Genomic DNA, 24,674 nt, shown 5'->3' on the forward strand with positions numbered 1-24,674 from the left:
CTTATGGAGCGAATATAACAATTTTTTTGCACCCACCCCCAGCACCTTTTTAAATTATGGTGGTCCAACAGTGTTTTGGCAGGAGCAAGCTTTCCACGCTCCTGCCCCTCCCTCACTGGATGGCTGCCTCATACCTTGCGGCCAGCGGCACAGGCAGGAGCAAGCTTTTCGCGCTCCAGCCTAGCCGCCGTCAGTTCTCGTGAGTCCCATGAGAACTGACGGCAGCCATTCAGGGAGCGGCATGGGGCCAGGATGGAGTGGGAAAAGCTCGCTCCTGCCTTGTGTGCCGCTGACCGCAAGATATGATGAGGCAGCTGTCCAGCGAGAAAGGAGCAGGAGTGCAGAAAGTTTGCTCTTGCCGATACTTCTGGACCACCATAATTTTTAAAACAAGGTACCAAGGCAGTGTAAAAAATTGTTAGACGGCTGGGGCCGGATCTCTCCTGTCCCGGCCTACCATTAGAGGGGGGGGGGGGGGCTGGGTGCAGAGCCTGGTATATTTTATTAAATATATTAGTACACAATTTGGTTCAGAATGTTCTTTTTCTTGGTTTTTCTCCTCCAAACCTATGGTGCAAAAAATATGGTAGTTCATGCACTAGTTTGTAGCCATGCCCTTTGCTGCCCTCTCCTCGTTCTATGGCCAATTTGATGAAGTATTTGCTCTTGCTTGAAGGGATCTTTTCTCTACTGTTGTGTCCCCTAAGCCCTAACATACTTGCTATTGCTCAAGGAAGTCGATCAGTAATACCCTCTGATGGGCCTTTATAGTACTAGTCCCAATCCTTTGGAATTCTCCCAATAGTTTTTCCCCTCCCAGGACAATCTTCATTTCAGGAAACTGGCTTTTAAACTGCCTAGCAAGATCTGGGGGTGGGGGGGATTGGAAGATAAGATGTAGCGAAATTGAAAGTTTGAAGGAATATGATAGTTTTAATGATTGTATAGAAAGATGGGAGGGGGAAGGGTTTTTAATTAATTTACATATTAAGAATATAATGTATGATGTTCAAGTGTTATATGATAGTATTTCATGTTGTTCTTTTTGTGCACTTGATGTAAGTTTGAAAAAGAATAAAAAAAAAAAAAAAGATCTAATAGACCCCAACTCTTAACATATAAATCTAGATAAACCAATTTTGGAATTCAGATTACCATCGTTCTTTCCCCCCCTCCTAATGTACTTCCTTCTTATGAACTTTTCTGTAAAAAAATTGTATTTCTTCCCCCCTTTCCTAATGTTTCCCTTATTTAATTTACCTCTGTTGGTCTAATTATAAAGTTTATGTATTAGTGATTTTTTTTTTTTTTAAATTTTCATTTTATTTCTGTAAAACACTTTGTAATTAGAAAAACGTTTAATCAAATTATTTGAATAAACTTGATTACTTGTTTGGTCCAATTTCCCGTTACTGTGCTATGATTATTTAGCTCTGTATTATTTTATTCCTTGCGGATGTCGTTATCACACATGCTGGATGCTGCTGGGGAGGGATGCAAATTTCTTTTAATTAAGCTAGATACAATGCAATAATCAAAAGGCATTCAATTTCTTGGACACAAAGGGAAATTCTATAAATGGCGCCTAGGTTAGGCGCTGTAATTGGGGATGCCTAATCAAATTCTTTGCTCAACTCCAAATTAGTTAATTGATTTTAATTGGCATTTTAATTTAAAACACATTAAACATTAATTGAGGTTGCACGCAGCATTCAGTGTGGCACCTAACGATGCCTCCCCGAAAAGTGGGTGTGCTTCGGGGGCGGAGAATAGGCATCGGTGGTAGGTGCCAGTAGACACAGTTCTGTAAACGGTACCTAGCGGTTGATTGACCGTGCCGCGCGGCGCCGTTTATAAAAATCAGGCGTAAAAATGTCCCCCCTCCCCCCCGATATCACTGTTTTTCCCGTGTCATAAGTGTCTTTATTTGTACTTTGAAACTTTAGTTCTGGGCACAAAATTTGTTTTACAAATGTATGTTCATAAATTTGAAAACTACATTTTGCAAACCTGATCTTCTTGAACCAATCTGGAAGTATTGGTGATTAATACTAGGGGCAGGTACATGCATTGATATATAGAACATGGCTGAGGTAATCTGATCTTTTGAATTTCAACAGTACTTTGACGACTCACCCGTTTTTATTCTTTTTATCATCAGACCCATCCAAACTGCACCTGATTGAAGTTTATGTTCATATATACAGTAGTATATACAGTCATGTGAAAAAATTAGGACACCCCATGAAATATTCAGTTCTTTCTTAAGAAATGTTCACATAGCGATGTCAAAACTTTTTTTTATGTATCTCTGGAAAAGAAAGTGATGTAATTGCAGGTAATCCACAAATATTTTCCTTGATTTACTCATGAAACAAAAGATATCCACAAAAATATGTATTCTAACTGAGGAATAAATTAGGACACCCCCCACATATCCTTCCACTTAAAGTGGCTCAAATCACACACAGGTGTATCACATCAGGTGCACATGATTAGAACATCGTTACTCAGCATTTTGAAGGAGGTTTGCCCTACTTAAACCTCAGACATTTAGTTTGGTGTGCTCATGACTGCAGTGGTGAAAGTGAACACCATGGTGAGATCAAAAGAGCTGTCTGAGAGCTTCAGAAAGAAGATTGTAGTGGCTTATAAGTCTGGTAAGGGATTTAAAAAGATCTCAAAATAATTTAACAATAGCCATTCCACAGTCCGGAAAATAGTGTATAAGTGGAGGACATTCCAACCAACTACCTACATGTCCAGGTCTGGCCGTCCAAGCAAGTTGACCCCTAAAGCAGACCACAAGATGCTAAACCATAACAGGTTCATCCCCAATCTACCTGTCGCACCATTTTGAATGTCAAGGCACCACCTGCACACATAATGCCTATCTGTTTGCCTTCCCATCCTTGAAGGGTTGTATCTACAAAAGATTCCTTGATAGATCACTGTCATTCCAAGCAGGCAAATGGAATAAATGTCTACCCACCCTCATCTCAAATTCACCCTCCTACCAAACCTTCAGGAAATCAATTAAAATTTCTCAGACTCCTTTCTTGCCTTGTTGTATCTCTGAAATACTTCGGAATATACCTGACTACTCTTGGCTGCTAATGTAATTTGAAAGTCTCTTTCTGTAACATCGCTGTCTGTGTACAGTCTCTTCCTCTGTAAACTACTCTGAACTGTTTTTGGTATTGCGGTATACAAAAATATTATTATTATTAAAAAGAAGTCTCCAAAAACCCTAAAATGTCATCAAGGGACCTACAGCAGGCTCTTGCTACTGTTGATGTGAAAGTGAATGCCTCTACAATCAGAAAGAGATTGCACAAATTTAACTTGCACTTGAGGTGTGCTCTGTAAGAGAAATGTCAAGGTCAGACTGAAGTTTGCCAGAGAGAACGTAGACAAACACCAGGACAGATGAGTCCAAATTTGAATTATTTGGACACCAGAAACAAGGACACGTTTGGTGTACACCAAATACAGCATTCCAGAAAAAGAACCTCATGCCAACTGTGAAGCATGGAGGTGGAAGTGTCATAGTTTGGGGTTGCATTGCTGCAGCAGGTCCTGGTCAGTTCACCATCAGAATCCACCATGAATTCTTCCGTATATCAGAGGGTGCTTGAGGAATATGAGACCATCTGTAAGAAAATTAGTGGGATTAGGTGGGGGGAGGGGGTGGTGTGGCATCTTCGGGGCTCATAAGAGTCCAGTGCCTCGAAGTGCCTTTCCGCCCTCATTAATCTCGCTCGCCCTATGTAGAGTAGAATGGGGGGGGGGAGGGAGTTTGGTTGATGTTACTCTTTTGTACAAGCTTGTTATATTATTGTATATGATGCATCATTATTTGTACTGTGCACCCTTGGGGGTGCCCTGGCGTTTTATTTGCTGTTTGCATCAATAAAAAATTGAACCTAAAGCTGAAGCGGAACTGGACCCTGTAACACAGCAATGGCCCAAAACATACCACCAGTAAATCTACCAAGGACTGGCTGAAAACTAAGAAACGGAGAGTCCTGGAGTGGCCAAGTCAAAGCCCTGATCTTAATCCCATTGAGATGCTGTGGGGTGATTTGAAACAGGCTGTAGATTCAAGAAACCCCTCAAACATCTCACAACTGAAAGAATTCTGCACTGAGTGGGCCAAACTTTCCTCAGATCAATGTCAGACTGCTAGATGGCTACAAGAAGCGTCTCACTGCAGTTATTTCTACCAAAGGGGGGTAACACTAGCTATTAGGGTGTATACTATACTAGAAATTCCATTTTCTTAGTAGTTGCTCCCTCGCTTTGGAATGCAATGCCATATTATCTTCGCAATGAAAATTCATTAAGTAAATTTAAAACAAATCTCAAAACATTTCTCTTCAAGGATGCCTACCAATAAGTGTGTGTGTGTGTGTGGGGGGGGGGGAGAAACTTTTAAGAAGCGACATCCCTGTTTCCCTCTTGTTACTTCCCTCCCCCTCCCCTTCCTTTTATTTATCATTGTAATTAAAACTTCCTTATCCCCCAAAACCTCTCGTTTCCAATCAGTCCTAATTCGTCATAGTTTTAGGTTTACCCTCTTTTTATTTTACCCCACCTAAATCAAAAATTATATTAGACCTTTCTAATTTTTAATATTGTAAACCTGCCCTGATACATGTGATGGTCGGTAAATCAAGCCATGAATAAACTTGAAACTAGGATGTCCTAATTTATTCCTGTTAGAATACAGTTTTGTGGATATCTTTTGTTTCATGAGTAAATCAAGGAAAACCTTTTGTTGTTTTACATCATATTTGTGATGTTTGGCATGTGGTTCTTGAGGCAGCTGATATAGAAACATGGAAGTTGCAGCCTGGGTTGGGTCACAGCTGTGTGACTGGGCTCAAGGGCTTTCTGACCACTCCTAAATTCGGTGCTGCTTTGACCGACTGTGATGTCTTATTTTGAGAATTGATTACCCTCCCTTTCTACTCCCTCCCTGCAGAATATATACTGTGGGGCTTGGAATGCTATATGGATGCTGCTGTCTAGGTCCGTGCCTGCACATACTGTAGACAGGACTGATTTTTTTTTTTTCTTAGCTAATGGACACCAGATAACTGAGCAGCTTGCATTGAGAGGGCTTACAACCGCCATCCCATTCCTGCTCTAGTCTAAGGGTCCTTGCAGCTGCGACTTGCTCTCCAGTCTGAGGCTGCTGGAGCCAAGCGGTGCTTCTCCTTCTGTGCTCCAGTCCCTCCCTCTCAAAAGGTAGGCCTATGTCCTAACACGACTCAACCAGTACAGTGGTGCTAAGACTAAGGCCAGTTTGCATGTGAAACTTAGCAAGGGCTGCATTAAAGAGAAGGTAAACCATACTGCGAATACGCTCTGCACATTAAGCTTTCCCTCACTAACCATCCCAGTGAAAGAGGCGCAGACAGATTAAGTCTCTAAGCTTCCCCCCAATTCCTTCTTCTCACAATATGTTGGCGCTTCTGGTCCCATTATCTCATCCCAAAATAAAATCTGACCTCTTAGCCCCCAAAACCCTCTCACCGGGTTTAAATGTTGGTGTTTTGTGCGATAATTTTATAACAGGGCACCTGCATCCAATCGGTTATAAATTTAAACCTCCTCTAAAAGAAATGCAAATAGGTGCATGTTTTACAAATCTGCTCATATTATACCGCTGGAAATGCCTACATACAAGCAGACATGATCTTGGCGTGTCTGATTCTACAGGGCTATACCCACAAACAATGTTGTTAAGAGTCATTTGTCCATATGTAAAATAAGTTATACATATGGATGATGCCTTATAAAATCACTCTTTCAGAATACCTGCTTTACAGGTAGACAGCTAGGACACACTAAACCCCAGAGGCAAGAGCCTATTTCATACTCCCACCTTTAAAAATTGAAGATGAAGCGCACTACAGCTTAAAATTTGCTTTTTACAGTGTTAAGTGCTGTAACATGGATAAGACAATCTAACACACTCCATCAGACATAAAAAAAATAAGCTTTTCCAAGCTCGAGCAGAATGGAGTATGAATCCTGTCAGCTAGCCTCTCCCTCCAGTTACATTCATGGCACACTGCACCCCTACTCGTGATCACGGTAAGATGCATGGTGGAGGCACTGGTTTGTTGTGAAGAGGGCTACATCTGACAAGAACTCAAAATACAGTTGTAATTTTCACACACAATTACAACCCTGAGAAATATGCATGTCTCATTGTACACCCTGTTTTCCTTCTCCAAAATAAAATGCATGGATTTCAAAGCTGCAATTTTTTTTCAAACATCAAAAGACAAAAGACTTCAAACCCTGTTAAGTGTCCTTTTTGACAGGCTTCTGGACTTTTACCGAAGGTCAGTTTTAGTGGAGATTTTCAGCTTCCTACTGGCCATCAGCTGATATAATAAAGTACATTATTTCCGGAATCTTCAGGTAACTAAAACAAAAAAAGTTAATTCACAGAAACAAGTGACAGTATACTGAGCAAAACTGTCCTGGTTTACATTTGATTCCAGTCATGAGTCACTGAAACATTAAATGTGCATGACATGCCTTATCCGACATGGGAAAAAAAAATGCAGGGGGGGAGAGAGAGACGTAGTCTCTTCTGAAAAAAAAGACTGGTATAAGAACAGTTGGGGGGGAGGGAAAGAGAGAATATAGACCTGACTATCCCAAGCTACAAGGAAGCTTCCAGTACCACACTAGTCCAGTAGTTCTAAGAAAATACAGATATGGTAGAAAAAGTAAGAAATATTTCACCACAAAAATCAATAATTACCACCGACAGGGAGAAAATTTACACAAATATATATATCTCTATCTTTTCTCATACTGTTGCACTTCAGTGAAGAGAATCAGCGGCAGTGAGGATGGGCCCTGTCGAATTTGTCTCCGGGACGCTGCTGCCACGGCCCATAATAGCTTCAGTGTTACACGGCAGCTCCAGCTGTCTGTCTGCCACAGGGATCCCCAGCTCTTCCGGGCAATTGGGGCCAGCGAGCGACAACAGCACACCTGCTCCCGCCACGGGATCCTCCTCCCCTTCTCTTAACAATTTCTGATCCTTCAGCCCCTCCACTTTCTTGTTCAGCTCGTTCCTCTCGGTCTGAAGAGCCCGGCAAAGTTTCTCCAGACGCTCCAGTTTTACCTGTAGTGCTTTGTGTTCTTTATCACGGAGAGTTTTCTAGTTATGGGAGAAGAGGAGGAAGAAAACCAGACAACCAGAGAAGACATTGTTAACGTTCTAACAGAAATAACTTGCCATCTTCAGGAGCTGCATATTTAGTGGAGAGAATTTGAAAGGATTTCATTCCAAAATGTCTTAAAAGTGGACAAATTATCCCAGAGAGCCACCTGCATGGTTATTGTTCACCACTCTCCAGAGTATTCAAAACTGCTAAAATATTCTCCTTTTGACTATGTTTCCAATATATAGGGTGCCCACAAAAACACTCCTTGATTTTAAATGGTTACAAAATCAATTGGAATATGTTTATAAATAAGATAACAGCAAATACAAGTCCCAAAAAGCACAGTTAGCAAGATCTTACACAATTGCTTGCACTTTCACTCTTATAAGCTGCAATTGGTGCAGTTACAACCTTCAGACAATGCAATGCGACAAAATGACCAGGTGTTCCTCCAGTGGCCCCCGAGATCACCAGACATTATTGTTTGTGGCTTTTTCCTTTAGGGGTACATGAAAGACAAAGTATACATACCTCCACTACCTGCAACTATGGATGATCTGCAGGAACGAATCACTGAAGTTGTAAACGCGATCATGCCGAACTCGATTATCGCATCAATGTTTGCTGAGTAACAGGTGGGGTGCACATCGAGTGTATGTAATCAACAGATACCAAAGGCAGCGGAACAGCCCAAACTCCGCCCCTGACTCCACCCCCACAATAATAATACTAATTGTAATGCAATTTTTTTCCATCCATTTTTCATATACACACAATATAATCTTAGTAATACATAATGGTAATCACAAAATTTAAAAAACAAAAAGCACACTGTACACAGAGAAAATGTTAATTATCACTTATATTCGGGGGGTTTTCAGAGATGTCAAGGCAAAGGACTTTAAAATATGCAATGTCATCTCAGTAATAACTATAGAAAAATAGATAAATATAGTGCAAAATAGACAGCACATATAAATTCTCAAAACTGACACATTTTGATCACTAAACTGAACAAAAAATAATTTTTCCTACCTTTGTTCTCTGGTGATTTCATGAGTCTCCAGTTGCACTTCCTTCTGATTGTGCATCCAATATTTCTTTCTTTCTTTCAAATCCAACATTTCTTTCACAATCCAACCCCATCCCCTTTGGATCCAGGTCTTTCTCTCTTTTCCCTCTGCTTACCCTCCCCAGATCCAGTGTCAGTTCTCTTTTGTACCAGGTCTCCCTCTCACTCCCTCTTCTGTTATGATCTTCCATCTCTGTTCTTCCTCAGGGTCTCTCCCCCTCTGTCTGCACCTCCCATAGTCCAGCATCTACCTCCTGTCTTTCCTCTTTAGTCCAGGCCTCTCTCTCTTTCTTCTGCTTACAAGCATTCCTCCCCCACCCCCCGGTCTTTCTCTGCCTCTCTCTCCTTCCTTGCTCCCTCCCTCCTATGTCCCCCCTCACTGCCTTCCAGCCTTTGTCCCACCCTCCTCTCCCGAAGCCAGCCTGCCTGCCTCGCTGCCGTGCTGAAGCCTGGCCTACCCACCACCGCAAAGGCGGGGGGCTAGCCATAATCTTTCTTAAAAACCTAATTAAACTTCAGGACCAATCAGTTATCAATTCCACTATTGAATATCTTCACTTCAAAGCAAACTCTATAAACAACACTGACTTTCTTTTACTATATATCCCCCCTCCAATTGACTATGCAAAACTATCTCTACTTCATAATCTACTCTTTGATTTTTGTTCAACAGCTAACTGTCCAACCATTCTGGGCGACTTTAATATCCATTTTGACAATTATAATAACCCTCAAACCGTGGAAACCATCAATTTGTTCAAAGACCTTGACTTGCAAATACTGATACATGAACCCACTCATCAAGCCAAACACACATTAGATATGATCCTTATCCCTGCTTCTCAATCCTTATCCCACTCGATTCCGAATATTCTTGCCATCCCCTGGTCTGATCATTACTTAATCTCTTTAAATCTTTATTTCCCCAATCAAAAATCATTAAACCACTCTTTTCAAACTAAAACAGCCTCATATAGGGATTTTTCCCATTTAGAAAGCTCTGACATATCTTCTATATTCAGTCCCTCTATCACTATTCCATCATTTGAAACTATTGAAGATCAACTCCATTATTGGAACTCTAACCTAGAATCTATATTAAATATTAAAACACCAATAATAACGAAAACAATAGTCAATAGAAAAATAAAAAATCCATGGTACTCTAAAAAGCTATCTTTAATAAAAAAACAACTTCGGGCTGCAGAAAGGAAATGGCGTTCTGCCAAAACTTCTTTCAATCTTCAAAAATTTAGGGACACCTCTCTGTATTATAAAAGCGAAATCAATCAAGAAAAAAAGTCTTACTATAATAATAAAATTCAAAAGGCTAAAAATTCTTCTGTCCTCTTTAACATTCTAAAATCTGTTAATCCGGAACAAAGAAATAAAAAAACATCAATGCAAAAATCAATACTAACATCACAAGAACTTGCAGACCATTTCTGCCAAAAGATATTGAAAATAAGACAAACATTCTCGACTAACATATCATCCTTTGCTAATTGTGAAAACTTATCTACAGAAAATCTCATTCCAACATCCAAATGCTTAAATTTCAGAACTCCAACCATAAACGATATAGAAAGACATCTTAAGTCAATTAACCTAAAAGGTTCTCCTATGGAATTAATCCCTCCATTTTACTTAAAAAAATTTTTTTCTAATTTTGGTCCATTTATCCTATCACTTATACTAAAAAGTTTTTCTACTGCAACTGTACCCAGTACTTGGAAATCCTCTACTGTTTCACCAATTGTTAAGGACTTTAAATCTAGTCTAGATGACCCATCGAACTACCGTCCCATATCAAATCTACCATTTCTAATGAAATTGACGGAAAAACTAGTTTTTGAACAGCTTTCAGAATTCATCGAATCCACTAACGCATTACACCCCAACCAAACAGGTTTTCGAAAATATCATAACACCGAATATTCCATGATTGGCCTTGTTACAAATATTCACTACTTTCTGGACCATCACAAATCCGTAACACTCTTTTCCTTGGACTTATCTGCAGCATTCGACACCATTGATCACGAAATTCTTCTCTACCGTCTGCATTCATTAGGGATTGACGGCCAAATCTTACAATGGCTAACATCCTTCCTTTCAAACCGAACCATGAGAGTTAAATTTAATGAGTCCTACTCCGATAATTTTTCCTTATCTTCTGGTGTTCCACAAGGATCTATATTATCCCCTCTGCTATTTAATATCTTCTTATCCCCATTTATCACCATGTCTCAGTCATTAGGATTTACAACCTTTTCATATGCAGACGATATTCAACTACTGCATCCTCTTAACCCAGAAAACATTGAAGAAATAAATACGATTACTAACAAATTAGAAAAAATGAAAACATGGTTAAACAATAACAAATTAGCTTTAAACACTCAAAAAACAAAAACCATGCTTTTTTCTTGGAAGGGAGACATACTCCAAAGAATACCATTCAAACTTGACAATATTCCATTAGAATCAGTATCCAAATTGAAAATCCTCGGTGTAATAATCGATGTTGATTTATCCTTTCATGACCATATCAGCGCAATAGTTAAAACCTGTTTTTACAGATTACGGCTTCTACGCTCGATCTCTACTTTCTTGGAAACTAAATCTCTCAATATCTTAATTCACTCTCTCATCATTTCTAAACTGGACTATTGTAACGCGCTTCTTATTAACATAACCCAAAAAGAAAATAGACGTCTCCAAATTATCCAAAATACAGCAGTTAAATTAATATTTAATGCAAAGAAATTTGACCACGTTTCACCTTTACTAATTAAATTACACTGGCTGCCCATAACCCATCGAATTACCTTTAAAATATTATTTTTAGTCTATAAAACATTAAGCACCAATGAACCTCAATTTATCTCAAAAATGATTGTCCCACATAATTCTGCTCGTTCGCTAAGATCTTCTTCATCTAATTTGCTTTCAGTCCCATCGCTAAGAATCATAGGTACTAGACGCAATGACATTTTTTCAGTAAAAGCTCCCACACTATGGAATGCCCTCCCAAATTTTATTAAAAATGAAACCGACCTTGTAGTATTTAAGAAAAACTTGAAAACATATTTATTCCAGGACGCTTTTGACCTATAAAACACTGTCCTTCTAGATTTCTGTATTTTTCTTTCTTCTTTCTCTTAACCCATTATTACCTAATTTGTTTTTATCCTTTGATGTCAAACTATAACAAATAATAAGATTGTAATTTCTCCCCTCCCTTCCCACCCTTTCTTGTTTGTCAATCTTCGTTTGTCCTAAAAATGAATTTAGTAAATTAAATGTATGTCTGTCTTTTAAGTGACCTTGTAACCTAAATTGTATTACCATACTCTGATGGTTTTTTAACTGTACATCGCTTAGATATCTTGATAAGCGATTCATCAAATAAAGGTAAACTTGAAACTTGAAACTTGATTCTTCCTCCCCCCCATGGTCTGCCGCTACTCGCTGCCCGCTGCTGTAGCAAATCCAAGAAGGGAAGAGCCAGGCGCATTCAGTGGTGCTGCTCGCCACCATAACTGAAGAAAGGGAAGGGCCAGGCGCATGCAGCAAATGCATGCTGCCGGCCCATAAGCCTTCACCCAATTTTTGGGGAGGCTCAAAGGTGAAAGAATATTCTAATACATTTTGGTTTTGTAACCATTTAAAATCAAGGAGTGTTTTTGTGGGCACCCTGTATATAAGCACTTAGAAAATTACTTATGCTCAGAAGAGGTAGTGGAGACAGAGACTGTGTCTGAATTCAAAAGGGCCTGGGAAAGGCACGTGGGATCTCTCAAAGAGAGAAAGACATAATGGTTACTGCGGATGGGCAGACAAGATGGGCCATTTGGCCTTTATCTGCCATCATGTTTCTATGCTGAAACAATCCTAGAGTCAATATGCTACACTGGGCCAGTTCCAGGTATCACCCACTAAGAGCTCTCCAGTGCTAAAGCACACAATTTTTGCTGAAATGATCCAAACTAAAACTGTGCATGGGGATATAATCTGGTCCAGACTAACTAAGGATAGGGACAAAAACAATCACCATTTACCTCAAAAGACGCCCTAAATTGAACATTCAAGGGTCTTATGGGACACTGCAAGGTCACCCACACATCATACACCCACAGTCTGCCAGTATTGCATTGATTGTAAAATCTGTGAAGGATTTGCATGGAGGGTCGTGGTGGATTGCCTTTGATGCAGGAAGTTTTTCACCCCTGACGCAGCAAGAGTGAAACGGAGATTTCCCCGTCGGGTGGGCTGTTCACCCACGAGGCCCGGGTAGTAGGCTTGGGAGTAAGCCTGATTGGAGATAGCTGGAACTTCATGGACAGTTCAAGTTGCAATATTTCTGACTGTGCCCCTGGACTGCAATCTTTTTTCACACAATGTTTGTATGTGAGATTTTGGTGTGCTGGATGTGAGGTGTTTTTTGGGGGGCTGCTACTGTGTCTCATTTTTTCACCACTGTTTTTGATATAGTGAAGACACATAAGTGGAGTTTTTTTAGCCATATGAAGCTTAACTGAGGCTTTTTCTCTACTTTTTTTCTGTGTCTTCTTTTTTTCAGACTGTGAGTGGCCTTGCAGTGTCCCATAAGACCCTTGAATGTTCAATTTAGGGCGCATTTTGAGGTAAATGGTGATATAATCTGGTCCCCAGTCAATTCTTTTCCATACCTAACCTGTTCTCACAGTTTTCTTTCCCATCCACATTTAAAAGATCTTGTAAAGTCAAACCAAACCAAAAATGCATCTTACAACATGTTAAATTTTAAACACAATAGGCATTATTTTGTTAAATATGCAAAGTTATTTTTAGCTGATGAGTTGGTGTTTCAAGTTTTTGGTAGATGGTGAAATGGCTGTAACTTGATGCTGAACGAGAGCAACAGAGATTAGAGATGCAGATTAGAGAATGACACGGGGAAAAAAATCTGTCCCTGTCACTGCCCCATCACTGGACCACCGTCCCCTTCACCGCCACATCCCCACAGCATCCACTCTTCCCTCTCGGCACCTCACTGCCCTTTGGCACCCCTCACGCGATCCATGCATCTCCCTCCCTCTCCCTTACCTTCGGGGCGCATTTTAAGGTTTCAGTCTTGTTGAAAGCCACCGGAGTGTTCGTGCAGTCGCGTGCGTGTGTGGGCGGAAGCTTCTCCTCTGATGCAACCAGATGTTGCATCAGAGGAGAAGCTTCCGCCCACACACGCGCAACTTCATGTACGCTCCAGCGGCTTTCAACAAGACTAAAACCTTAAAACGCACCACGAAGGTAAGGGGGAGGGAGGGAGATAGATTCGGTTGGGTAGGTAGGAAGGAGGGAGGGGGCTGTGTGCAATCAGTGATTGCGTGCGTTCCCTCCCTTAACTGCGGGGACAAGGCCATTCACCACTCCACGGGGCGGTGGATGGCCTTATCCCCGTACCTGCGGTGAGCACCTTTCCCCCCTCCACCGTTTTGGCGGGTTACCTGCGGCTACTCGCGGGTAAAATCCGCCGTGTCATTCTCTAATGCAGATCTCCCATAAGAGCCACAGACGACACATGTTGCTTTTAAGTTACAATGCCAAATAAAAGGTTAAGATGAGGTGTGCACAGGGACATAATCTGATCCCCACTCACTTTGGATCTCTTCCCCCCCATTCCTGTATTAATGACTGTTTTGATACCCACGGATTTCTCTATCTGTACCTCTAGTCCAAATGGCAAATGGGATAGACAGGGATCCATGAGTTCTTGTTGCAATTGAACCTCAAATTATGGATTGCAAAGAACTTTTAAAAACTGTTTTTTAAAAGCTGGACGAGTGCATACATACTGTATTTTACCAACATCCACCTTTGGGAAGCATCTCAGCATAGTTACCATTAAAGCTAGTTACACCGAGGTTTGGCTTTAGCTGCCTAATAGTAACACTCTCAGAATTCCTGTTCCTTATATACAGATATATTGTTCATGGGGTTCCCCTTTTTTACACTCTTGGAGAGGTCAACTTCTGAGCTCAGAGACAGGAATCACCTTCAGGTTACCCGATAAACACATTCATGTGCTTACCTTAAATTAGGACTGTAATGACACTTGTGCAAACCAAAAATCATTGCAAAATTCTCAACATGATATTTTATTTATTTATAACTTGCTTTTATGCAAGGTGGGGAACAAATCAGCACACATAATTAAAACATGCACATCAAAAAAGAACAGCTACAGTATCCATCCAAGCAATAATAAAGTCAAAGCGAGTCACAGGCTTGACCAAGTAGAAAGATGCTGAGCAAATGAATTTAGAATATTGTGTGCAATTCTGGAGACTGCACCTTCAAAATGATATAAAAAGGATGGAGTCGGTCCAGAGGAAGGCTACTAAAATGGTGCGTGGTCTTTGTCACATGGTGTATGGGGACAGACTTAAAGATCTCAATATGTATACTTTAGAGGAAAGACAGTAGAGATGTTTAAATACCTACGTGGTGTAAATGTGCATGAGTTGAGTCTCTTTCATTTGAAAAGAAGCTCTGGAATGAGAGGGCTACGGAGTAATTTAAAGGAAATACTTTTTTACAGAAAGGGTGGTAGATGTGTGGCACAGTCTCCTGGAAGAGGTGGTAGAGACAGAGACTGCGTCTGATTTCAAGAAAGCAAGGGATAGGCACATGGGATCTCTTAGAGAGAGGAAGAGATAATGGTTACTGCAGATGGGCAGACTGGATGGGCCATGTGGCCTTTAACTGTCATCATGTTACTATGAATAACATTAACCATCCAAGCAGATTATTTGAGTTTTTGTGGATTGATTTGACGGTGGTTGCCCAATGGACTCTTCAGAAGTAGAGACATCCTGGATTCCCTGCAGGCAAAATCATTCTGGCAACTAGTAATGGAACCCACCACATAGGGGAACGATACTGGACCCGGTTCTTACAATCAGGAGTGTTTCTGGCATTGTACTGGGTGATCATCAAGGATTCAGTTATCACAGGATGGTGTGGTTTGGTATCAGAGTACAAGCAAGGGCTGTAGATGTCAGGAAATCTGCAAGATGGGGCAGTACCTCTAGGGGTTATTTACTGGATGGGAACTAGTCGGGGTGAGCAGAAGAGCAGGAAACAAAACTGAAAGGATTACAGCTTTATTTACTAACAAAAAACAAGGTTGGGGTCATTATGGTTTGTTATCATAGAAAGGGGAAGACAGGTAATATCTAGAAAATTTATGAGAACTGGGAAAGTAGTAAAGCAAAGATGCAAACAGTAGGACAAAATATCTGAAATGGTAAAATGAAGGGCTAAAACAACTTTTTTTTTTAAAGATTTTTGACGATGGCAAAAGTGAAAAAGCTGTAGTCCTAGGCTAAAAGGTTGAGGGGAGGAATATGCAGAGGCTGCTGAAGAAAAAGCAGACAGCTCAACAAATATATTTGCTCAGCATTCAGAGGAAGGATCAGAAGCAGAACAGGAAGTGGACATAAATAGCAATGGAAGTGAGGAAGACCTCAAATGTGTTCAGGTAAACAAAGGGAAATTCTAACTACCTCATGGACTTTTTCAACACATCTTTAGAATCAGAAGAGGTCCTAGAGGCCTGGAGAAATAGGCAAATGTTGTTCCCTCTTCAAAAGGAAGAGGGGATGGGCACAGTTTCTGGAATCCAAGGAATTTATAGGATCTACAGGAATCCAATGGATTACAGGGTCTGCAGGACCTATTAGAATTAGGTTTAATATAGTCAATTTTCATAACTCTGTGACCAGAGATTTCAATCAGAGAAATACACTACATGTAGTGTACTTGGACACAGATGGCTTATAAATAAGCTGAGCGCACTTGGTATGAGTCTTAAAGAGTCTGACAAACTGGTTCATTGAAAGGCACTGAATGGAGCTCGCGTTGAGGAAAGGGGTGTTACGGTTCATAGACAACGGTGCGAAAGACAAAGGCGTGCCCAGACAATTGAGCGCAGCGCGGAGGTGCGCGCCGCTCAAAATGACTGTTTTTAGGGCTCCGACGCGGGGTTTTGCTGGGGAATCCCCCCCACTTTACTTAATAGACATCGCGCCGGCGTTATGGGGGGTTGTAACCCTCCACATTTTACTGTAAACTTAACTTTTTCCCTAAAAACAGGGAAAAAGTTAAGTTTTCAGTAAAATGTGGAAGGTTAGAACCCCCCACAACGTGGCGCGATGTCTATTAAGTAAAGTGGGGGGGGGTTCCCCCCACACACCCCCGTCGGAGCCCTAAAAACAGTAATTTTGAGCGGTGCGCGCCTCCATGCTGCGCTCAATTGTCTGGGCGCGCCTTTGTCCTGGCGCGCTTTTGACCTGACACCGGGTGTTACAGATGGTGTAGATCTGGTTCTTTACCATTTCTGGAAGCCTCTTTCAACAGGAAAGCAGTTTTGGAATGAAGGTCGCAGGAAGAGGATTAAAGAGGGCAGAAACTCAGGAGTAATGTAAGGAAGTACTTATTTATGGAAACCATGGTGAATGTGTGGAAGAGTATCCCAGTTGAATGTCTGAATTGAGGAAAGGGACAGAACAAGCACAGATGATTTTTGAGGAAGAAGGAACTGGAGAGGTCTTTTCTCTGCTTCTATGTGTTCTAATGTGTAAGTATGACTGTGACCTACCTCTTCAGCCATCTGTAGAAGGGCTTTGTTGTTGTTTTCCCACTTTGTACGCCAGACTATAGTCTCTTTTTCCAGTTTCTTTATTTTCTTGGTCATCTGAAAAGAATTTCAAGATGGAGTCATATTGCGCTGAGGATTAGAATTTAGTGCAAAGCCAACCTTGCCAATGTATGTGCAAAAATAAAGGAGCTCATCGTCAAAGCACTTAGACTTAGGTGCTTTGAAAATGAGCCCCAAAAGGTCAGAAGTGCCAGTGTACTTAAATAATCCCCAAACCCACTGCCTTACAAAAGCTGAAATGATTTTAAGTGCGTAGAAAGTGTGCGCGGGGGAGAAAGGAGGGAGGTGTGGATTTAGGATTTCTTAGGAAACATTCTACAATGTGGTGGTTCTCAAAACCATTTGTTAGCCCCCACTGTCAATCGGCCAGCCTGATTTTCAGAATATTGCTAAATATGCAAATTTCTCATGTACACATTTGTGGATATCAGTGGGGTTAGAGCAACTCCGGTCCTCGAGGGTTTGAATCCAATCAGGTTTTCAGGATTTCCCCAATGGATATGCAAGTGCATGCAAATAGATCTCGTACACATTCATTGGGGGAATCCTGAAAACCCGATTGGATTCCGGCCCTTGAGGCAGGAGATGCCCATGTCTGGGTTAGGGTAAGACCCTTAAGACAGGTTTAAAAAGTAACTGCTCTCACTTTGGTGCAGTTCTAGTGTCGGTAGCTTGCCTCTGTGGGAGGTGATAATTCTTGGACAGAGCAAGTGAGATCCATAAGCTTTTGAGACCTCTTTTGCCCATCTGTCTAATATAAAGGTATTGAAATCTGGAAAGAACCCATTCTGAAATATTAAAACATTCTTAGTACAGAAAAGCATATTTGATCAGTGTTTGACAATATTTCCAGAACTTGTATGAAACATAGGAGAACCCACTAAGTTTTTCTCAAAATTTTTAAAAATAACTTCTATAATTATGTGACAGACTAGTAATACATTACATTACATTAGTGATTTCTATTCCGCCATTACCTTGCGGTTCAAGGCGGATTACATCCAAACTAAAACAAGAATTACATTTCAACTTTGAAGTAATAGATTAAACGATGAGATAAAATACCTTTTCCATTTCTTGTCTGAAAGTTGTAAAAAGTTCATTGCTCTTTGCCATCGTGGTCTGAAATTCTTCAAACTTATCCATGTACAGGGAGAGCTTAAGGGAAATAAATAACAGGTTCTGTAAGATTACTGCAATTCACATTCTCAGAAATTGGTTTCTGCCCCTGGCAACAATGCCTTTCATACAAGACATGTACGTGAACCTTGAGATGCATCAAATATGCCTTAGGGACACACATGGTGATACCGTCATAAACAGAACAACCACCTATTCTTGTACTAAAAGATTTTTTAGCTTCAGTTCAATTTCTTGGGGGAGAAGGGTGAAGAGAAAGATGTCTAATTTGTAAAGGCAGACATTTTTTCCTATGTGCACAAGTTCCCTTGTTGGAGGTGAGGATTGTAATTATGGCCCTTTTGGGGTGATTACCAATAAGTGCACACTCCAGGTTTTTAGTCCATAACACTGGACAGCAAATTTTTCCAAATTTGCATTTGTATTTATTTATACCCCACCTTTCCTAAGGCGGATCACAATAGAGTACATAAACAAACAGAATCACATACAGTACAATAAATAAAACATGAAAAAAAACATAATAGTGATAATGTAAAGCCTCCTAAAATTACAAAGAGGCTACCAGCGCCTCGCATCAAAAAACTATAAATCAAGTCCCATATTTCATCTTACAGAAGAGGTATTTCTTCAACATTTTCTAAAAACTACTCAAACACGTTTGCTGTCGTAAATATCCCGGAAGCTTATTCCACTCCCGTGGATCCACACAGCCGTTTCCCTGTCGGAATATGTAGGTCATCATGAGTCACCGAGCGCAACATGCGCTGTGGTTCGTATGACAGAATGCTAACCATCAAGTGCTTCAGTGCCTTATTGTGAATACAAAGATGCACCATGACCAGTAATTTATAAAGGACTCAATGTTCTAATTTTAACCAATACAAAGATATATAGCATTCTGTCACATGATCACTCTTTCTTAATTGAAACAGATCAAACAATCGCGTTCTTTAAAAAAAACCTGGTGATTATGATAGACCCCTTCAAAATATACACAAATATAATTTCCCACTCAGTTTCAATGCCAAAAAATGCAAAGTCATGCACCTGGGGAGCCGAAATCCATGCAAGGTTTATACCCTAAATGGCGAGATCCTGACAAGAACTGAAGCGGAAAGAGACTTAGGGGTGATTGTCAGGGAAGACATGAAGTCTGCAAACCAAGTGGAGCAAGCTTCATCCAAAGCAAGGCAAATCATAGGTTGCATACGCAGGAGTTTCGTCAGCCACAAACCGGAAGTCATTATGCCACTGTATAGATCCATGGTGAGACCGCACCTGGAGTACTGTGTGCAATTCTGGAGGCCGCATTACCGCAAGGATGTGCTGAGACTGGAATCGGTCCAGAGAATGGCCACCAGGATGGTCTCGGGACTCAAGGAGCTCCCGTACGAGGAGCGGTTAGGGAAGTTGCAGCTCTACTCACTCGAGGAACGTAGAGAGAGGGGAGATATGATCGAGACATTCAAGTATCTCACGGGCCGCATCGAGGTAGAAGAAGATATCTTCTTTTTCAAGGGTCCCGCGGCAACAAGGGGGCATCCGTGGAAAATCAGGGGCGGGAAACTGCACGGGGACACTAGGAAGTTCTTCTTCACTGAAAGGGTGGTTGATCGCTGGAATAGTCTTCCACTCCAGGTTATTGAGGCCAGCAGCGTGCCAGATAGGATAGACATGTGGGATCTATCCGCAAAGATAAATAGGGAGGGTCATTAGAGTGGGCAGACTTGATGGGCCGTGGCCCTTATCTGCCGTTTATTTCTAGGTTTCTATGTTTATATCATGTAGGAATTTTGAGAAATACGATAGTATCTTTAATTGACTATAACATGTTTTAATGCACAAAGGGCTCCTTTTACAAAGGTGCGTTAGGGCCTTAACGCGCGGAATAGTGCATGCTAAAATGCCGCACGCGCTAGCCGCTCCTCTTGAGCAGGCGGTAGTTTTTCAGGTGGTGCGTGCGCTAAAAACGCTAGCGCACCTTTGTAAAAGGAGCCCAAAGTTTCTGATAACGCTGCGATTGTTCGCCGTGGCTGCTGATTTTAATTTCTACTCAATGTCCGGTGCATCTCGTTGCAGTGTCCAACAATAGTCAGCCAGCACTGATGGATTCCAGTTGCCCTGATATCTTTTTCCCATAGTGGCAATGTCCTGGTGAAACCTTTCGCCATGTTCATTGCTGACTGCACCAAGATTTGCGGAGAAGAAGTCCAAGTGTGACTGCAGAAAGTGCATCTTCAGTGACATGTTGCACTTCATGGTTTTGTATGCTCTAAGACAGGGGTAGGCAATTCCGGTCCTCGAGAGCCGGAGCCAGGTCAGGTTTTCAGGATATCCACAATGAATATGCATGAGATAGATTTGCATCTCAAGGAGGCAGTGCATGCAAATCCATCTAACACAATACAAAAAAGGAGATTAGACGACTACAGATCGTCCAAAATACCGCTATTAAGATCATTAGCGGGGCAAAGAAATACGATCACGTCTCCCCTCTCTTAATCAACGCTCATTGGCTGCCAATTGAACACAGGATTAGTTATAAAATTTTACTTTTAACATTTACAACCAGAATGAATAACCAACCCGATTTTATTAGTCTTTTAATCCCGTATGGCACATCAAAATCCCTTCGCTCAACCTCCCAAAATCTTTTAGTCATACCTTCATTAAAATCAATCAATACTCTACGCTCCAACAACTTTGCTGTTACTGCCCCTTCTCTGTGGAACTCATTGCCCACTTATCTCCGTTACGAATCTGATATAAAACAATTTAAAACAAAATTAAAAACATTTCTATTCCAAGATGCTTTTGGTTAAAATGCCCTTTTAAGGACTAAGTTTATAATCAATTTTTAACCTTTTGTTATTTTTTATCCAACCTATCGTTTTACCCATCTATGTTTTACCTATTCTATATCAATTGTAGTTCTTCCCTATCATCCCATAATGTTGCTGTATGTCTGTGTAAGTCACCTGTTTTCCTTGTTTTTCACACGTCTCAATGTAATTTTATAATTTGTTTTTATGTAATTTTATTTTGTTAACCGCTTAGAAATTAGAATAAGCGGTCAAAAATTTTTTTTAATAAACTTGAAACTTGATACTGAAAACCTGACCTGGCTCCGGCTCTCAAGGACCGGAATTGCCTACCCCTGCTCTAAGAAGTTTGTCAACCAGTTTAATATAGTGTGGTGCTCTGTAACTTCCAAGAAAATTCTCAACGACATCCTTGAATGCTTTCCAGGTGATTTTCTCTGACTTGACTCGAGTTCTCATGCAAGGTCCTTGGTATCACTATCGATTCCTCTCTCTCCCTCAATGACCACCTCAACTCCTTGGCAAAATCATGCTTTTTCAGCCTTTTTCAGCTAGATCCTACTTCAGCCAACAACACTTTGCCATCCTTGTCCAATCCATCATCCTCTCCAAACTAGATTACTGCAACGCCATCTACTTAAATCTATCAAAAAAAAGTATTCTAAGACTCCAGCTAATCCAGAATACTGCAGCCAAACTGATCTTCTCAAAACGCAAGTCTGACCATGCCTCCCCACTCCTTGCCAAACTTCATTGGCTCCCAATAATCTCCAGAATCCATTTCAAATGTTCCTGCCTGGCTTTCAAGATCATTCACGGAATCCTGCCTCCTCTTATCCCACTGTCTTTCAACTCCTCCAGTCCCGACTCCTCCAGAACTGCCCAAAGGCTTAAACTAGCCTTCCCCTCTCCACGCGGCATCCACTATTCAGGCAAACTGGGAAAATCCCTTCTCTTCAAAATCACAGGTCTTTGGAACGACCTCACCACCCCGCTGCGGAACCTGAGCTCCCTTCAGTTATTCCGCAAACAACTGAAAACCTGGCTTTTCAGCAAATTGTAGCTCTATCCTTCCCCCCTTTCTCTCCCCCCTTCTACACATAAGTTCATGTAATCCTTTTTCTTCTTCTCTACCCACTATTTTAAGTTCTTGTAAACTGTGTCGAGCTCCATTCTCATGGAGATGATGCGGTATATAAACTTAAGGTTTAGATTAGATTAGATTAGATTGACTAACAGATCTTCAAATCTCTCGTCATTGATAACGTGTCTGATCTGTGGACCGACAAGAATGCCTTCCTTAATCTTGGCGTCAGTTACTAATGACATTAGCCTGAAAGTATAACAAGAAATTGTAAAAATTTTTTGTTAAAACGGTATGTGATAAGTAATTTTAAATGCGATGCCTTATTTAAAAACTGGGACTCTCCACTCTCTGTCCCAGTGGCTCCATGCAAACTGGTCACTCTTTACAGAATACAATCTTGTTCAGGGTTTGACAGACCATAATTACAACACCAATCTTTGGTCACAGAGTCTGCCTTAAAAAAAGCAAACAGTACCAGAACTTACACCAGTACTCCACAGGACAAAGAAGACCGAACCTTAGATAAGATTTGGAAAGAGCATTCCAAAGTTCCATGCTTGCTAATAGAATCTTGAATTACAATTTCTACATGACATTCTATATGAAATCACTTTTACAAACAATTTCATCTTTTGAGCAATATATTCCATCAGAGCATCTTAATTCTTACCAACATTTGATCAGTGATCTCCTAGAAGCCAGAAAATACACGACACTGTCTACATGTGAAGCCTTTGACATCATCCTTCGCACTTCAGCAGTGTCCACTGTGATGCGGAGGTAGGCATGGCTGGGAATTTCTGTCTTAGATGCCAATGCTCAGGACTGACTCTCCAACATTCCATGTATAGGAGATGATCTTTTTGGAGATTGTATAGAAGAGGCAACACAAAAGATCAAAACACATAACTGCATGACAACTTTGTCAACTTCCAAATCTGTGCAATCTCAAACCTCGACGAGATATCCCCGTACTTCCAAATGCTCCTCTTATTACTCTAAGCAAAAGTATAATCAACCTTCTACATCCTCCCGAACAAAAAAAAAAATCAGAGGCAGCAGAAGATTCAGTCTCAGCCTCAATCCAAATACCAGCAGTCTTTTCATTCCTTTATAGAGAACACTCAGTGTATCTCTCTCTATCTTAGACTCTTACTGTAAAATTATCATCCAATAGCTAATATTCCATTATTAACAAAGATGATCGAGACTATTATTTCCAAACAACTATCCAACTATTTAGATAAATTCTCTATTCTTTTACCATCTCAACATGGTTTTTGTCCCAATTTCAGTACTAAAACTCTATTAGTTTATCTGATTCCTAAGGTACAAAGCTTACCATCTCAGAATCAATATACCATTTTACTTCAATTTGACCTTTCCACTGCTTTTGATGTAATTAGCCATGATATCTTGATTCAATTACTCTCAGATATAGGTTTAGAGGAAAACGTTCTAAGCTAGTTTAAAGGATTTCTCACATTACACTCTTATGTGGTAAACTTTGAAGATAAGACATCTGCTGTATGGATGCCAGATTGTGGTGTCCCGCAGGGCTCTTCGTTTTCTCCACCAAGCCACCGAAATTAAAGAAGATCATATTTTAACATAATACATTGTCGTTAATTCCTCACTCTCCAGTCGCAGTGTCCCTACTGATCGCAGATGACGATTTGGTTGATATATTCTTAACAGCTGACTCAAATACCAGGGAATACCAAGGGGTAATGCTTTCAAAATCAGTATAAGAATTTTATAGACAATCCTATATTTTACTGGCAACCTGTGAAGCCATCTCAGCAATGGTGTCACATGATCAAACTTGCTTCCTCCACAAATCAATCACACTGTTGATCCTTCGGTTTCCAGATTCATGGTGGAGACTGCCAGATTCATGAAAGGTCTTTACCATACCAAGCCTCTTGTTGTCATCTGGGACCTTAAATGTTATACTTTTCACTCTGATGAAGCCTTCATCTGAACCACTCTTGATTTCATCTCTTAAGCATCTCATTTGAAAACGTGTCTTCCTTATTGCTATTACATCTGCATGACGAGTTAGTGGGCTTCAAGCACTCATTTCAGATACACCCTACACAATTTTCTTTCACACACATCTGAAGTTCCTCCCAAACGTCGTCTCGGAATTTCATCTGAACGAGTCCAAAGTTCAACTTTTCTTCTATCCAAGACCACATTCTCACCCTGGTGAAACAGCACTCCATACATTGAACTGTAAACATGTTTTGTTTACTATTTGGATCAGACCAAACCTCACATGATAAAAGGACAAGAACAATTAAGTGGTAGTTCGAATAGACTTGGAGCTCCTGTAACCAAGAAAACCATCTCTTGGCTGAGAGACTATCTCCTTTGCCTTTGCTCGGGCTGTGCTGACGCTTGAAGGGCGTCACTGCACACAAATTTTGAGCAATGGTGACTTAGAGAATGACATGGGGACAGAATTTGTCCCTGTCCCCACAGATAAGCATGGGAAAACCATCCTGTGTCATTCTTTAGTGTCTATCTCAACCTCAGTCCTTGTACACCAGCATTCTTCAATGAAAGGCTTGAGGGTCAGTGGCTGTGCCTATTCATACTCTGATTCTTCCCTCTCTCCTTAAAAAATGACACCGGGATGGTT

At 40.8% G+C, this 24,674-nt stretch overlaps 1 protein-coding gene across 3 annotated transcripts in view; it reads right to left on the reverse strand.

Moving 5' to 3' along the window:
• Window positions 1–5,876: 5,876 nt before the first annotated feature.
• Window positions 5,877–24,674, reverse strand: part of TXLNG (taxilin gamma) — a 136,510-nt gene continuing 117,712 nt past the window's right edge. For all 3 annotated transcript variants that reach the window (XM_033949412.1, XM_033949411.1, XM_033949413.1), the window contains exons 8-10: window positions 18,041–18,133; window positions 16,916–17,011; window positions 5,877–7,192 (exon numbers count right to left, since the gene is read on the reverse strand). In XM_033949412.1, coding sequence (XP_033805303.1) covers window positions 6,851–7,192; window positions 16,916–17,011; window positions 18,041–18,133 — 531 coding nt within the window. In that variant the 3' untranslated portion in view covers window positions 5,877–6,850. The remainder of the gene's footprint in view (window positions 7,193–16,915; window positions 17,012–18,040; window positions 18,134–24,674) is intronic.

Source organism: Geotrypetes seraphini, chromosome 6 (assembly GCF_902459505.1).
Source record: "Geotrypetes seraphini chromosome 6, aGeoSer1.1, whole genome shotgun sequence".
Taxonomy (NCBI): domain Eukaryota; kingdom Metazoa; phylum Chordata; class Amphibia; order Gymnophiona; family Dermophiidae; genus Geotrypetes; species Geotrypetes seraphini.